Source organism: Physella acuta, unplaced genomic scaffold, assembly GCF_028476545.2.
Source record: "Physella acuta isolate Inbredline_101_S28 unplaced genomic scaffold, ASM2847654v3 ptg000131l, whole genome shotgun sequence".
Classification (NCBI taxonomy): Eukaryota; Metazoa; Mollusca; class Gastropoda; family Physidae; genus Physella; species Physella acuta.
The window spans coordinates 935,002-948,932 of record NW_026731650.1 but is presented as its reverse complement, the minus strand read 5'-3'; the positions used below and the strand labels follow the sequence as shown (position 1 = coordinate 948,932).

The window sequence follows — 13,931 nt, the reverse complement described above, 5'->3', positions numbered from 1 at the left end:
TAATCTCAAGCCGGATAGTGCACACATTGATATGACGTCATTGATTTGGTCTAATTTGGTCTAATCTAAGTGGTTTGCGTGAAGTTTCTTTCATACAATTCTTCGGGTAGGGGCGAAGCCCCACCCCCGCGTAAGAACGTCTGAGCCCCCCCCCCCCCCTCTCCCCAACTCAAAAGAAATTTCCTCATCGATACTCTATAATAAAATTACCGCCTAATTAATGTGTCTCATCTAAAAAGTGGTTTTCTTGCAATTTCTTTAATGCAATTCTTCGCGTAGTGGCTATGCGCGACACCAGTGTTTCTTTCAGACTTTTTCCTCCACGGAGAGGGGTGAGGGTACTTGAAATTTTCGGGGGCGGGGGTAGAATTTTCGGGGAGGGGGCGGACACTGGAAAAAGTAAATAATTATATTTCGTTGAATGGGACGGTAGACATGTTTTTTAGAGGGGGGGGGGGGGGGGGGGGGTGGGGGGTGTGGGTGTGTGGGTGGGTGGGGGGTGGGGTGGGGTGGGTGTGTGGGTGGGTGGTGGGGTGTGTGGGGGTGGTGGGGGTGGGGGGTGGTGTGTGTGGGGGTGGGGGGTGGGGGTGGGGGGGTGGTTTTAGTTTAGAGAAAAGAGACAGCACTATCAGCCTAGCGCCCGGTGTATCCTTCCTCAACGGGCCATTTTTCTCGTATATAAGAATAGTTAATTCTAAAAACAACAGTTTGGTATTTTATTTGTTTTTACTGTTTACACAGTATAGCTCTATATACCATTAAAAAAAATAAAAAATTGAAACAAAATCTGGGAATTATTTTTTTCTTTATATAAATATATCAGCAAGAAACTGACTTGTAAGCAAACTGAATTTAATGTGATTGTAATAGGATAATATTTCAATGAATTTTGACAGTGATAAAGGCCTAAATATCTGACCTCTCAGATATAAACAACCTTTCATTTAATTCTTGATCTTATCTAAACACTCAAACTGAGTCAAACAATATGCACTGCTGGTAATTTCAAATTGAACTGTATAAAATATTTGACACATTGTACAAGAATATTGCAACAAATTCAACAGCTTTAACATTGCAACAAATCCAACAGCTGTAACATTTTACAGAAAAAACCCTGCATATGACTATTAAAACATGCTGTTTAACAAAATACTTTTGGCAGATCAATAGTTTTCTAAAAGCATGATCTATTAAATCCATTGATCTAATATAATTTTAATCTTGCTGATATCCTACACAAAATCAGAAATTTAGAAAATTCTTTGGTGACTAACAATTTGTGGGTTGTCAAAAATAAACCCGAATTATACAATTGTAAATGACATATTTTATAGGTGGTGAAACAAGAAACAATGGGAAAAAACCTACAAAACAAAAAAACACTCTACAATTGTAGGCTGTACTATTCTGTTTGTATAACTTCTTCTATGGTGGCTTCTTCTGTATCTAAAAGCTCATCCCCATCTTTCATCACATGAAGCTCAATAATTCCATCTTTATTGTTACTAAGGCTTTGCAGCAGTTCGCTAGATAGAGGTGCTACACTGAATTCTTTAGTCGACATAATAAAAGAAGTAGAAGTAACAGAACTGGCATCTATGTTATCCTGGGACGAGGCAATAGATAATGGCAAACCTGCAATGCTTGTATCATTTTGCGAGGTACCATTATTTACTGCCAACTGCTTAAAACTGTAAGTGGGAGATGATGGCTGGCTAGATAACATAGTGCTTGTGGTGTAGCTGGGTGCTGCACTGGGAACCAATTCACCAGAACCATCTTTTAGGTTGGCTTTCGCAAATGGTAAAAATTTGCTGCGTCTGGGGGTGACCTCTTCACCTCTGGCTTGATGCAGCTTCAGGCATTTTTTAGCAGCGGCCAACGAATGAACAGAGATGGTTCTCTGGTGCGAGGCGGTGGAAATAGCATCTTTGGACATGATACCTAATTCTTCTAAGACATCCTTCAAAGCTTGAATTGTATCCAGTGCTGTTTGAAGGTTGCTGGTTAAATCTTCTTGAGAAATTTCAGTCACTTCTGTCACTTTACTGTACAGCTCACTTAAGATTGAAAGAGCTTCATCAGCCATGCCAACACCCAGACGAGTGAAGAGCTTATCATAGACTGACACTCGTATTTGAGCAGCAGCATTTTTGGCCAACTTGAACAATCCAGATGCCATGGTTTCAACGCCTGGGTCAGAAATTCCAACCAGGGGTTGGGGGTCTGAACAAAATGTTGACTCAAACTTGGGGTGCAGTGCATACTTGCCGTTCATGGTGTGGGGGACAGCTGGCAAGTCTGTTAGGGTAGAAAGTTTTTGGAGCTCTGCCCAGGTGGCAGCTTCTGGGGTAAAGCAAGAAGACTCGCTGTCACTAGTGACCAGCTTGACATCATCAAACACAGTGGTTTGGGAGAGAATGTGTTCGAACCTCTGGGTGTTTTGCTGGACAAATTTTAAATCTTTCTGATCCAGAGGGTCAAGGTTATCATAGGAGCAGCTGGAGCCGTACTCATCTGGAGGCTCACACTTAGGCACAATGTCAGAAAATGGCTTTTCTTCATCCAAGCCTAATTTAGCAGTTTGATGCTTGGAGTACTTGGGACTGCACATGACAAAAGGACTTTCTACGGCAATGTCAGGACCAAAGTTCTTTGGTTTCCTCACTCTCTTGCTCTTCCGCATAGTTGGGGAATAATCAGAGTCGGAATCAGCATTTTCATCCAGTTGGTCATAATCTTGCCTTCTCTTACGCCTCAGTTCTTTCAACGCTTTCATTCTCAAAGCAACCATCTTTTTCCGCCTGATGTTAAACTGTTCTACAGTCATTGCTTTACAATGCTCACAGTTCAGGTCATGTATGTGCTCAGGACCAAGGCAGTTGAGACATTCACTGTGACCATCTAAAGGAGAGATGTAACCTCCACACTTCAAACAGGATTTTATGTCTGTAGCTGAGAAATCTTCCGTTTTTATTTTGGCTGGTGATGGGCAAGGGGATGAAGACTTGGATATGATTTTACCAAGTGGCAAGCCTTTAAGAAGCTCCTGGAGGTTAGTACCTGTCTGGGTGACATCCCCTTCTGGTAAGGACACAGTTACAGTGTACGAGTTTTTCACCCCATCTTCCCCTGTGTCCAGACCTTCAACTTGACCCTGGTTGTTTACTGTCAGGACGACAGAGTCAGAGCTGAGACCAGCAGCAGCCAAGAGACCAGACAAACCCCCTATGTCTGTGCCATTAGTATCCTTCTCATACTTGATGCTATCTGTCAAGCCCATTGGATCACCAGCAACTCCCAACTGTTCAATATCTCCAATGGTAACAGTGTAGTTGGCATTGTCTCCATATCTGGATGTTGCCCCATCTGTGCTGTGGTCAAACTTAGAGAGGGATGAAGTGTTCTGAGATGAGCTGCTGTCCTGCTCTCTCCCCTCCTCGTCAGTGTCTGACACTATTTCCCCAGCAGCATGACGGGCCTCTCTTCTCTCTTCTTGCAACTCTTTAAATGTTTTTCTTTTTCTGGGGCCTGTCTTGGGCTCATCACTCTTTAGCCCCATCTTGACAGCTTTTATGTGAGTTTTTGCATTTTGTAGATCTTTAAGTGTCACATGTTGTCCCACTGCATTTTTGATTTGATAAGTAGGAACACCCATTTCCATCAGAGTCCCTACCATCTTTCTTTCTTCTCTAGTCATCCTTCTGACTTCTGGATAAGAATTATATATCTCTTCTGTGCATGGGTGACTATGAATATGATACGAGTCTCTGATAATGAGATAATTTTCTTTGCGGCAAGCACTAACACTTATGTAAGCTTTGCAGTTGATCTTGTAACTCCTAAGAAAGAAAATATTACTTTATGTATTTTCAAAATAAATATTAAATAATTTATCAAAATATGGTATGCCTATACACAATGTAGTTTATATTAAGAAAATGTTAAGTTGAAAACTCAAACCTTTGTTTTGGCCTTAGACCTGAGCTCAAGCTTTTGTATGACCCATAATGTTTACAGATTAGAATGATTGAAGCATATTTTAAGTGGATATCAAAGTATGGCTTTTTCTTGAGAAAATTGTTAGCTTGTTCAACAGTCTTTGCATTACTTATGTTGAATATAACTTTGTTTTCTTTACAATGAGCATCTAGAGCTTCTTTGAACTCAGCCCACGTGTTGTAAATTTGTCCTGGTTCCATCCTCAGAGACATGTTTTTCCTAGTGAATAAAGAAAAAAAAAGAAATTTTAGTTTTATCATATACAACAGAGTAAAAATATTAGTTAGGAAAGAACTTTATTATAGAATCAGCCTAAATACAAAATATATAAATATCGTCAATGTGATGACAGTCACATGCTGCAAATGATTTTGGTTGCTTCTATAGTTATAGACTAGAGTCTAAGTCTAGAATAGATGGTAGAGATTTTAACAAGTGTACTGTGAGTGTAATATCTGGTTACTCATAAATAGTAAATAGGGTAGAGAAAATTTACTGAAAAAATAAAATCTATCAGCCATGACTCAGGGCTGTTATAGGACTACTAAAAAATTAAATAGCTTTAATAAAAAAAATAGACCATATCAATTATCATTTAATCCAAATCCTTATAAAATAGGCCTACATGTCAAATGATCATTAAAATAATTAAATTATGACATATAGATAGTATGATATAGAATTTAGCTACTAGGGTTAGTGCTGTTAGCGCAGCTAGTTAGCTGGATCTACATACTACATAGTTCACATAGACATCTAGGAATTAACAAATATTATATTAATTTTAATTTGATATTGAAATCTGTGTGTGTAGTGTAGCAGAGTGTCCCATAACTATTAAAAATTAACTAGTCTAGTACTAGATCTATTTATTGTCTAACATTGTGAATACATAAGTGATGATAAGCAGTTATTATTCTTAGTTAGATAAGCGTTTCCAAAATAGAGCGCATCTGAAATAAGTAATAAGTAATAACTTAAAGAATTCTAGATCTAGATCTAAGAAACAACTTTTGTTGTGCCCGTGTGTGTAGCCGCCATCTTACCCTCTAAAATTATAAATTCTAACGATACCCAATTTATTAACGCATTAATACATATTTATCAAGATGACAGCTTAAAGTAAATTGAAAATAGCTAGATTTATAAATATTTACTTAAATAAATTTACTATTGTAATTTTACTTTAAGCAAGACACATTTTTCGTCTCACAAAGATTGTTAGCACAACTAGCTTTCACTGCTTAAATGTACACCGCGCATGCGTGAACAGGATTACAATTATTTTTTCGAATCTTAATTTTCGATATCTGATTACTTTTGTTATCATTATTGTAAACGGAATTTAGAATCACCGCCCCCCCCCCCCCCTCCAAAAAAGGTTCTCTCTAATAAATAAAATAAATAAAGAGAGACTGCAATATAGTCTATATCTACTTTAATTTTAATAAACATAACGTTCTATCTAGATTTAGATCTCTTAACTTGGTTGCAAGCGGGGAGACTAGTGAAAATAATTAAATATAAATATACATTTGCTAAAAAAATAAAGAAGGTGGGGGGTGGTAATTTATCAAATTTATTTTTACAGATCCACCCCAGCATCATGGCTAAAAAAATGTTGCCGTACATCTCACCATTACTATACAAGAATTTAATTTCTTAATTTCACCATGTGTGTGTAATATAAGAAATGTTAAGGAAAGCTAACTAAACTTTAAAGCTTGTTATATATATATGATTGTGTGTATACATGCATATTTGTAGCCTATATAAAAAATATACCTCCCACTCATACTATAAGATATTTTTAACCCACATGGTTATAGTCATTAGTATTATAACCATAACCCCTACATAGTTCTAAACTTTAAACCCTCTAAATGTCTGTAGTCCAACAGTTTTGAAACTAAGAATAAAAAATGATGGGATAGCCAATATATTGCAAAGTATAGTTTAACCTGTTTTTCTGGAGTCTTAAGTGTATTTTTATGACCAACAAATTTACTTTTCAATAGCTGTATGTTTTTATTCATATGGACCATGTAATTTCTATAAAACTTTTGCCACTATCTAGTCCGCACGTCACCAGGGAAAGACACTCCTGCGAAGGTTGAAATCAACACGTTTGAGACGTCATTAATTAACTACCCCAAAAGTATTACGGCTATGGAGCCTACAGGGAAACAATATAATACTGGTCACAAGTGTATGTAATGTTATATTGGTAGATACCTTATAATATTGGTAGCACTGGAGTTCAAGGCTTTTAAATGAAAATACTGTCTGCCTCATGTAGATGTTTGCTAAAGAACACAATGATGACTTCATGCTTTAACTTGCAAGTAAATGATTTAAGTAAATATATTATACTTAAAATTTGATGGCTTAAAACCAGACAACTTAAGAATTGGTAATTTAAAAACAACAACCCACATCTGACAGAATTGGTGTCTTTTTAAAATTTACTTTATTCATTGCACATTAGCCATAACATCATAATTTAATTAAGCTTTTAAAACTCTTTGAAAGTTATAAGCGAAAGTTTTATATCAGCATATAATAGAGGGTTTCCTAACAAATAGAACAATACAATTCATACTTTTTAAAAAAGACCAGAAAATGTTTCTACCTAAATATAACAAAAAGTTTCAAATGGTGGGTGTGCTGATATTTTTTCAAATAGAAAGCATATATTAAAAAATGTAAAATAGTTTAAAAAATTGATTCACATAAAACTGAAAAGCAGTGGTGTTACAAGAAATTGGAATGGATGAAAATGGAATAGTAAATTAACTAAATATTTTTCTAAAATTTGGCTTCAACTTAAAAAAAAGTCTGACCAAAGACATGCTGCTACACCCACTGTGTGCAATGGTGTCATGTCTGTTGCTCCTGATGTGATGTTTATTATTTTCATTCTTTGCTATTTAATCACCTACAATAACTTGTGTTGGTAATATTTGTTTATTTGTTGTGGAGGTGAAGTTGCATAGACTACCTACAAAAAATAATCTTTTTTTTGTAGTACAGCCAATTCAAACATTAAAGCATAAAAAGTAAAAAAGGGTAAGTATTAAACCGTAACTCAAAGACCCATACGTCTGACGCACAAATTATATCAGTTCACACTTAAGTATAAACTAATTTAACTTAGAGAAAAAGTATACAATTTTCTAAAAACATGTAGATAATGCAATGAACATGGGGGGTCTTTGTATACATAGACAAAATTAGTTAAAATTTCTTTTTGATTTGAAACAATTAAGTTCATTGCTAAAAAGTGTTTGCATTTTTTTAGAAAAAAAAATTGTTTTTAATTTTAAAACCTAAGCATGTGGAAGTAAATACTAACAATAGTTTACAATAGATACAAATATCATTCTATCAATGGCCAAAAACAACACAGAATTATAGTAAAAACACATAAATCATTTGAAAATGTTAACAATAAAGAATTTCACACATCTCTTCAAATGTCTACACACATGCTAAATCATTAATTGACCTGAGTGCATTAAAAAATATTTTATTAACCACATATCTCCTGATGATATGTTAAAAAAGTACCTGAAAGAACATGTCAAAATACTGAAAAGGTAAGTGAATTTGTGTGTTTGTATCCAGTGTCAAAAAACCTCATGCAGCTGTTTTATTTTGTTTCTAGTTTTGAGCGAAGTAAGCTTTCTGTTGTAGTCATATTTTATACATATAACTAAATAACTGTACATAAAATAAATTAATAAGAAATTATAAATTGTATAATTTTTATACTGCTGATTGGTAATACTCAATAATAATTTTAATATACAATTAACAACCTTTAAAACAGTTATACATTGTCTTTCTTTTGACGTGCTAATTAAATAACTGTTTCTGCATGATTGTTGCCAAGGGAAATGAATTCCAAATAGCTATTTAAAAAGTATTTCAAATTTTGATGGCAATGAAAAATTATACATTATTATTATATATGAATCCAATGTACCGGCATCTGAATTCCAAGGAGGAGTATGCAAACACCAACCTTCAGTAGCTTTGTAACCACTGTGACTTCTAGCTACTCTGGGTTATTGCCTCCTGGGCCAGTTTTTTCAAATCAGGAACATTTTTAATTCTAAAATCCAACAGTTCTTGACCCATGGCTTTTCCCTAAAATTGAATTTTAAAAAAATCATAAAATTTCAATAACAACAAAGAAAGAAAACATAAAAAACAACAACAACCAGAGAACTATGCCCTTACCTGTGGGTCACTGCGTAGTGATGCTATTCCACCCCCACCAAGAGAGCCCTTTAATATGAAGTTTAAGCCACCAACACCAGGCACATCAAACCTGATTATAAGATTTAGAAATAATATATCCAACATACAGCTCCAAAAATATTATGGAACAGAAGTTAAAATATAAAACCACTGGCACAGTTAAGTACTTTATAAAAAGAATTCTCTTGAATTTTACCTTAAAACTTTGTCCTTGACTGGTACTGCTGAAGTGCTGCTTTTAAAATAGTGGGTGAAAAATGATTCAACAGCCTCAGCTGTTAACTGTGCTCTGATAAATGGCAGATACACGGGATGTCTGGCTATCACACCTACAACATAATTTGTCAAACAAGTTGACTATTGACAGAGGAACATTTGAGAGCTCAAACTAATTATTCCTCAACAAATAAGCTGAAGTGTTTCAAACTAAATGAGCCTCACCAATGTTGCAGTCGTTTCCTTTATCACCAGAACGAGTAAATGCTAGATCCTCCAGCCTGAACTCAAAACTTCCAGTAGGAAGCTCCACGTCATTACATACTTTGTTTTCACCATTGCCGTTTCTGTCACTGGCAGGGTATGCTTGGGTTAAGTACTCAGCAGTGGGGACACTGGGCTGGTTGTAGTTGACCACCTCACCATCCATTTCAATGGTTATCTAGTTCATGGTCAACAGGACAGAAATAACAAATGCAAAATGTTGCTACATGAAAAATATCAACATGACAGATTTGAAAAAAAAACTGATATGCTCAAGGTTGGCCAAGTTAAAAGATACATTTACCTTAAAATTATTGCGAGGATGAAGAAATGAAAATAATTTAAGCACTGGAGATCTGTGGAAGAAAACATAAATAAATAACAGAAATGCCTGACCAAATTAACAAACACATCTAATATTGAAACAATAAAAATCATGTTTGAATATATTCAATGACAAATATTAAAAATTTTAGCCTAACAAACATAACTAGACATTCTTACATTTTTGGTCGACCTCCAATGATCCCACATAACCCAGGGGCTGAAATGAAGTTTTGTTTAAGTTTTACTGAAGAAAAAAAACAACAAAACAACAATGCATGACAAAAACAAAGTTTTAATCTGTGAAAACTTACCCATGCCAGTTCCAGCAGGGGCTATTTCTCTAGTAAAAAATTCCAGAGCTTTTTTGTCCTTGTGAGTCACAGCTAGCCAAAGCAGAACATCCTTGGGACCCAGCTACAAACACAACATTCATTTCACTATAGGGCCAACTCAACATTCTGGGCTTAGGACCCAGCTACAAACACAACATTCATTTCACTATAGGGCCAACTCAACATTCTGGGCTTAGGACCCAGCTACAAACACAACATTCATTTCACTATAGGGCCAACTCAACATTCTGGGCTTAGGACCCAGCTACAAACACAACATTCATTTCACTATAGGGCCAACTCAACATTCTGGGCTTAGGACCCAGCCACAAACACATTTACAGAGGCCAAAACATTCTGGGGCATATAATTAAAATAAAAAAAAAACAATTAAACTGTAATAGATGGCTAAACAATAAATAACTAACTTACAGTACTTGACGTAAAACTTCTTTCACCCTCAGATCTACGATCTCGACCTATGACCTCAGTATGCACAGCTGTAAAGTCATCCATATTTAACTGATGAAATATTCGTCGACATCTAACAATATAAAAAGTATCCCAATTTTCAATAATCATAACTCCGTTGACAGCTTACATTAAATATTTAAAACTTTTTTCAGCAGGAAATAAAACTCAACAGAAACAGCCTGCACCGATAAAGTTTTATAAGAACTTACCTAGTGAGTACAGATTTGGCAGTTTTCTCAGCTTTTTCAGTGGCCCTAGGGCCCCCAACAACACAAGCCGCTGTTGATCTGTAGCCTGCAGCATATGTGGCACTAACCTGCAACCCAAATTCATCTCTTGATCATAGCGTTTGTACACAGAATTTTGTAGTGTTTATTTTGGAGCCCTAACATACATCTCTTTCATAAACAAGGTTAAAAAATTTTATATATTAAATACATTTTTAAAAATTAGTCATGTTATAAATACCTTCAAGGTAAAAAGAAAATATTTAGCTGAGAAGTATTAATGAAATTAAAAATTTGTTACCTTGTATTCGCCAGATGGAGGGTTTCCCCTGGCCCCGTTCACATAGACCATGTTGTTGGGCAGCTCATCAATCTCAACCTGGGTGAAGTCACAGACCACATCAGGCAGGAAATACTGAGCTGGGTCACCTATCTCGTACAGGAGCTGCTCACTCACTGTCCCTCTGTTCACCAGCCCCCCTGTCTTCTGTGGTTTGCTGACTGTAAAGTTGCCATCTGACCCAACGGCTACCACAGGAAAGCCAATATGGTCCCTGTTATATAAATAAAATGACAATCATGAAAATGCTTTAAATTCATTAACATAAGTTAATTTACTTCTTTTTTTTTACACTTCACATTTAATGATGAATTACTTTGTCAAAGTTCTATTCACTGAAATGACATTACCATTCCTCCACTAAATGCCAGTCAGTAAAGATGCCCCCAGTGACCTGAGCTCCACATTCTATCAGGTGCCCTGCCAGGCTAAAAAAAGTATGAATAAAACTTAAATGTCACTTGTAAAACACAGCTAATAAAATATGAACATGTTTACAAATAAAATATCTTAACATCACAAAACTACAGTAGTTTCTGTTTTCAGTTTAGTGTAAGACACTGATAAAAATGTGTAACTATTTGTTTAAGAAACATTTTAGTTTCATATAGAAACATCTTTTGTGACTCAATACACAACAGAATTCTAGTAACCATTTTTAAAACCATTGTTGCTGAACTTGAATGTGATGTTTACCTGCCAGCAGCCAGCAAGTCAAACTGATCCATGGTCCAGCCAAACTGTAGGTGAATAAAGTGTGAGGTTAAGTGTACAATTAATGGAAGTGATGTTGACAGTAACATAACATGGGGTAAGGGAAAAGAATATCAACTCTATCAGGCCTGAACTATAACAAACAATGGAATGCTTCATCAAGCTAATAATGAAAGAAGTTGACTAACTTCATGTATGAGTGGTGCCAACACCAGAGCACTATCAGCACACCTTCCTGTTATCACAATATCTGCGCCCATTGACAAAGCCTGTGCTATAGGACCAGCCCTGGGTGATAAGTTTTAAATAAGGTAACATTGTTCAATGTGGTTCTGCACAATATGTTAAAGGTGATATTTGATAACAGGTACAAATATAAAGCTATTTCTTTTTAATAGACACTATGATTACCCCAAATAAGCATTCATACTATGAAGCTGTTCTGGAAATGATTCACCTGAAGACATTTCGTTGATTCCTAACCTTTGCAGTTCTTTTACCTTAAAAATAAAAAAAACATCATCCATTATTAATATAAACAAAAAAATGTAGCAAAAAAAAAAGCATATTTTAGTTTTAAAAAAAAATTAAACATGCATACATAAAACAATGCCTAAGACAAGGGTGTTCAAATTAAAAACAAATTGGTAAAGTTTTAGAACCTGTGGCATCAGATCATCTCCCTTGACAACAGCAATCTTAAGCTTAACATCTTCAGCAGCACAAATCTTGCGCAAGGCTTCTGCACATCCTGAAGGGTTGATGCCTCCAGCATTACTTATCAACTTAACTCCTGGAAATCAAGCATACTGTTAAATGTTAGCAATATTTTAGACTGATAAGGAAAAATAAAAATAATTTATGGGCTCACACTTAAACTAAATGTCTTAAAATAAACAATGCACTAGGCATTCAGTAGTAAATAAATAACTACTCTACAACACTGATTTGGTTAATGTTAAGATAATAATTTGATGGACAAACCTCTCTTCTTGATATCTTTTATAAAGGGTGCAACACTGACTTGGACAAAGTCTGGAGCATAGCCCATTTCCTACAAGTATTGAAGTAAAAATTTATTTCTATTTTATAAAATGTTACTTTTACCAAATGCAAAACGCTTTTTTTTAAAAATTAATAAGTAAGACAAAGTCCACCCCAGGTGCTTTTAAGAAAATATATTGACCAAGAGTTCAGCCCAGGCAGCAATACAGGATAAAGTTGAACTCTACTCCATCTGCCCCATGTGTCTTGGGCACGAAAGGGAAAAGATGAAGATAACTTATAACAGAACCTTTATCAAAATAAATTGGCCAAAATTGAATGTTTAAATTTAAAGAAAATTTGAACAACTTAATAATCTTAACTTTATTCTTCCTATCTACTTAAATAATATTTATTAGGCCTAAATATAAAACAAAGAATATAATAAACTCTTACTGGTGACTTTCTTCTGCCTGCAGTCAGCAATGACATAGTAATTTCAGACAAATAGTCAAACACTATGTAGTTTAACTTGGCTCCATAAATAAGTTGTGGTGCTGCAGAAATTAATATAATATAATAGGCCTATTAACTTTAATTTAGATATTAGATAAATTAGATTTGGATAAATTGCACACATCTTACCTAAAAATGAAATATTGAAAATTAAAAAAAAAAAGAAAACAGTAAGTCTGAGTAAGCCTACCTCAGTATTGCACAAATGAGAAAACAAGATGCAACAATTAATTAGGCCTAATAAACTTTAAATAGTTGTCATAGAAAATACTAATACTAATTACAACATTATAAGACTAAAAATTAATTTATTAAAATGCATTAAAAAACAACAAATAATAGATCTAGGCCTATACTTAGACTATACTAGTATTATACTAGTATACTTGACCCAGGGGCATAGCGAGGGGGGCGGGGGGGTGACACCAAGGCAAAAAATAGCAAAATATATAGAGAAAAACTTGGGGGGGGGGGGTGCAAATCGAAAGTTTCAGGGGGGGGTGGGTGTAAATCGAAAACTTGAAAGTTTGTCCCTGGGAAGGGTCGCTATGCCTCTGGGGGGTGACACCATTACGTGCCGCACCGGGTGACACCCGACCTCGCTACGCCACTGACTTGACCAAAAAATGACAGGTTTACACAACCAACACTAACACATTCTCATTCAAAGTTGCGTGCATGATGGCATGTATGTGGCCTGACAGATTTAAATAGATTGTTTATATTATTGTTTTGAGTTTATCTAGATCTAGTCCTAGCTATTAGACCTAGCTAGTCTAACAGTAACAAAACTTGAAAACTAACAAAAACAATTAAACAACAGATCAACAGTACAGAGTAGTACAGACTACAGACTAACAACTAACATTTAACAAACAGCGGAGTTTATCAGTGGAAAAAAAAAACTTCACGAACCAGCGCAAGCTGTATCACCCCAAAATCCACTAGCGCACCCAATTTTAACAACTTTGCCTTTTAGAATATGATCGTGAATCGTTCTCGAATTAATATAAAATTTCCCTTTATATTTTAATAGGCTGCTGATAAATGCATAGGAAAATTTACGGCAACCTAGCAAACGTAAACATTGAACCCCAGCCATGTTTTTAAAGATGGGCCAGATTTTTCAAGCTTAAGCAGCATTCTTTATCTTGTATCTAATATATTATCAATACATAACCGCTAATGATAAATTGTACTGCGTTTAATCAGCAGATAGTTTTTAACTTGGAAAATACTATTATCGAAAATAATTGCAAGAAAAAT

At 35.2% G+C, this 13,931-nt stretch overlaps 2 protein-coding genes across 2 annotated transcripts; both read right to left on the bottom strand.

Moving 5' to 3' along the window:
- Positions 1-708: 708 nt before the first annotated feature.
- On the bottom strand, positions 709-5,266 carry LOC131935105 (uncharacterized). Its single transcript, XM_059291422.1, has 3 exons — positions 5,191-5,266; positions 3,967-4,224; positions 709-3,845 (listed from the first exon to the last, which is right to left on the bottom strand). The coding sequence occupies exons 2-3, from the start codon at positions 4,215-4,217 to the stop codon at positions 1,406-1,408; spliced, it is 2,691 nt and encodes an 896-aa protein (XP_059147405.1). The 5' UTR covers positions 4,218-4,224; positions 5,191-5,266; the 3' UTR covers positions 709-1,405.
- Positions 5,267-6,456: 1,190 nt separating this feature from the next.
- Positions 6,457-13,767, bottom strand: LOC131935069 (uncharacterized). The gene is made up of 18 exons (XM_059291354.1): positions 13,581-13,767; positions 12,606-12,706; positions 12,150-12,219; positions 11,828-11,958; positions 11,577-11,665; positions 11,354-11,453; positions 11,148-11,191; positions 10,802-10,879; positions 10,413-10,665; positions 10,094-10,200; positions 9,843-9,954; positions 9,390-9,492; positions 9,256-9,295; positions 9,056-9,107; positions 8,713-8,929; positions 8,468-8,600; positions 8,251-8,341; positions 6,457-8,157 (listed from the first exon to the last, which is right to left on the bottom strand). The coding sequence occupies exons 1-18, from the start codon at positions 13,765-13,767 to the stop codon at positions 8,062-8,064; spliced, it is 2,004 nt and encodes a 667-aa protein (XP_059147337.1). The 3' UTR covers positions 6,457-8,061.
- Positions 13,768-13,931: the final 164 nt, after the last annotated feature.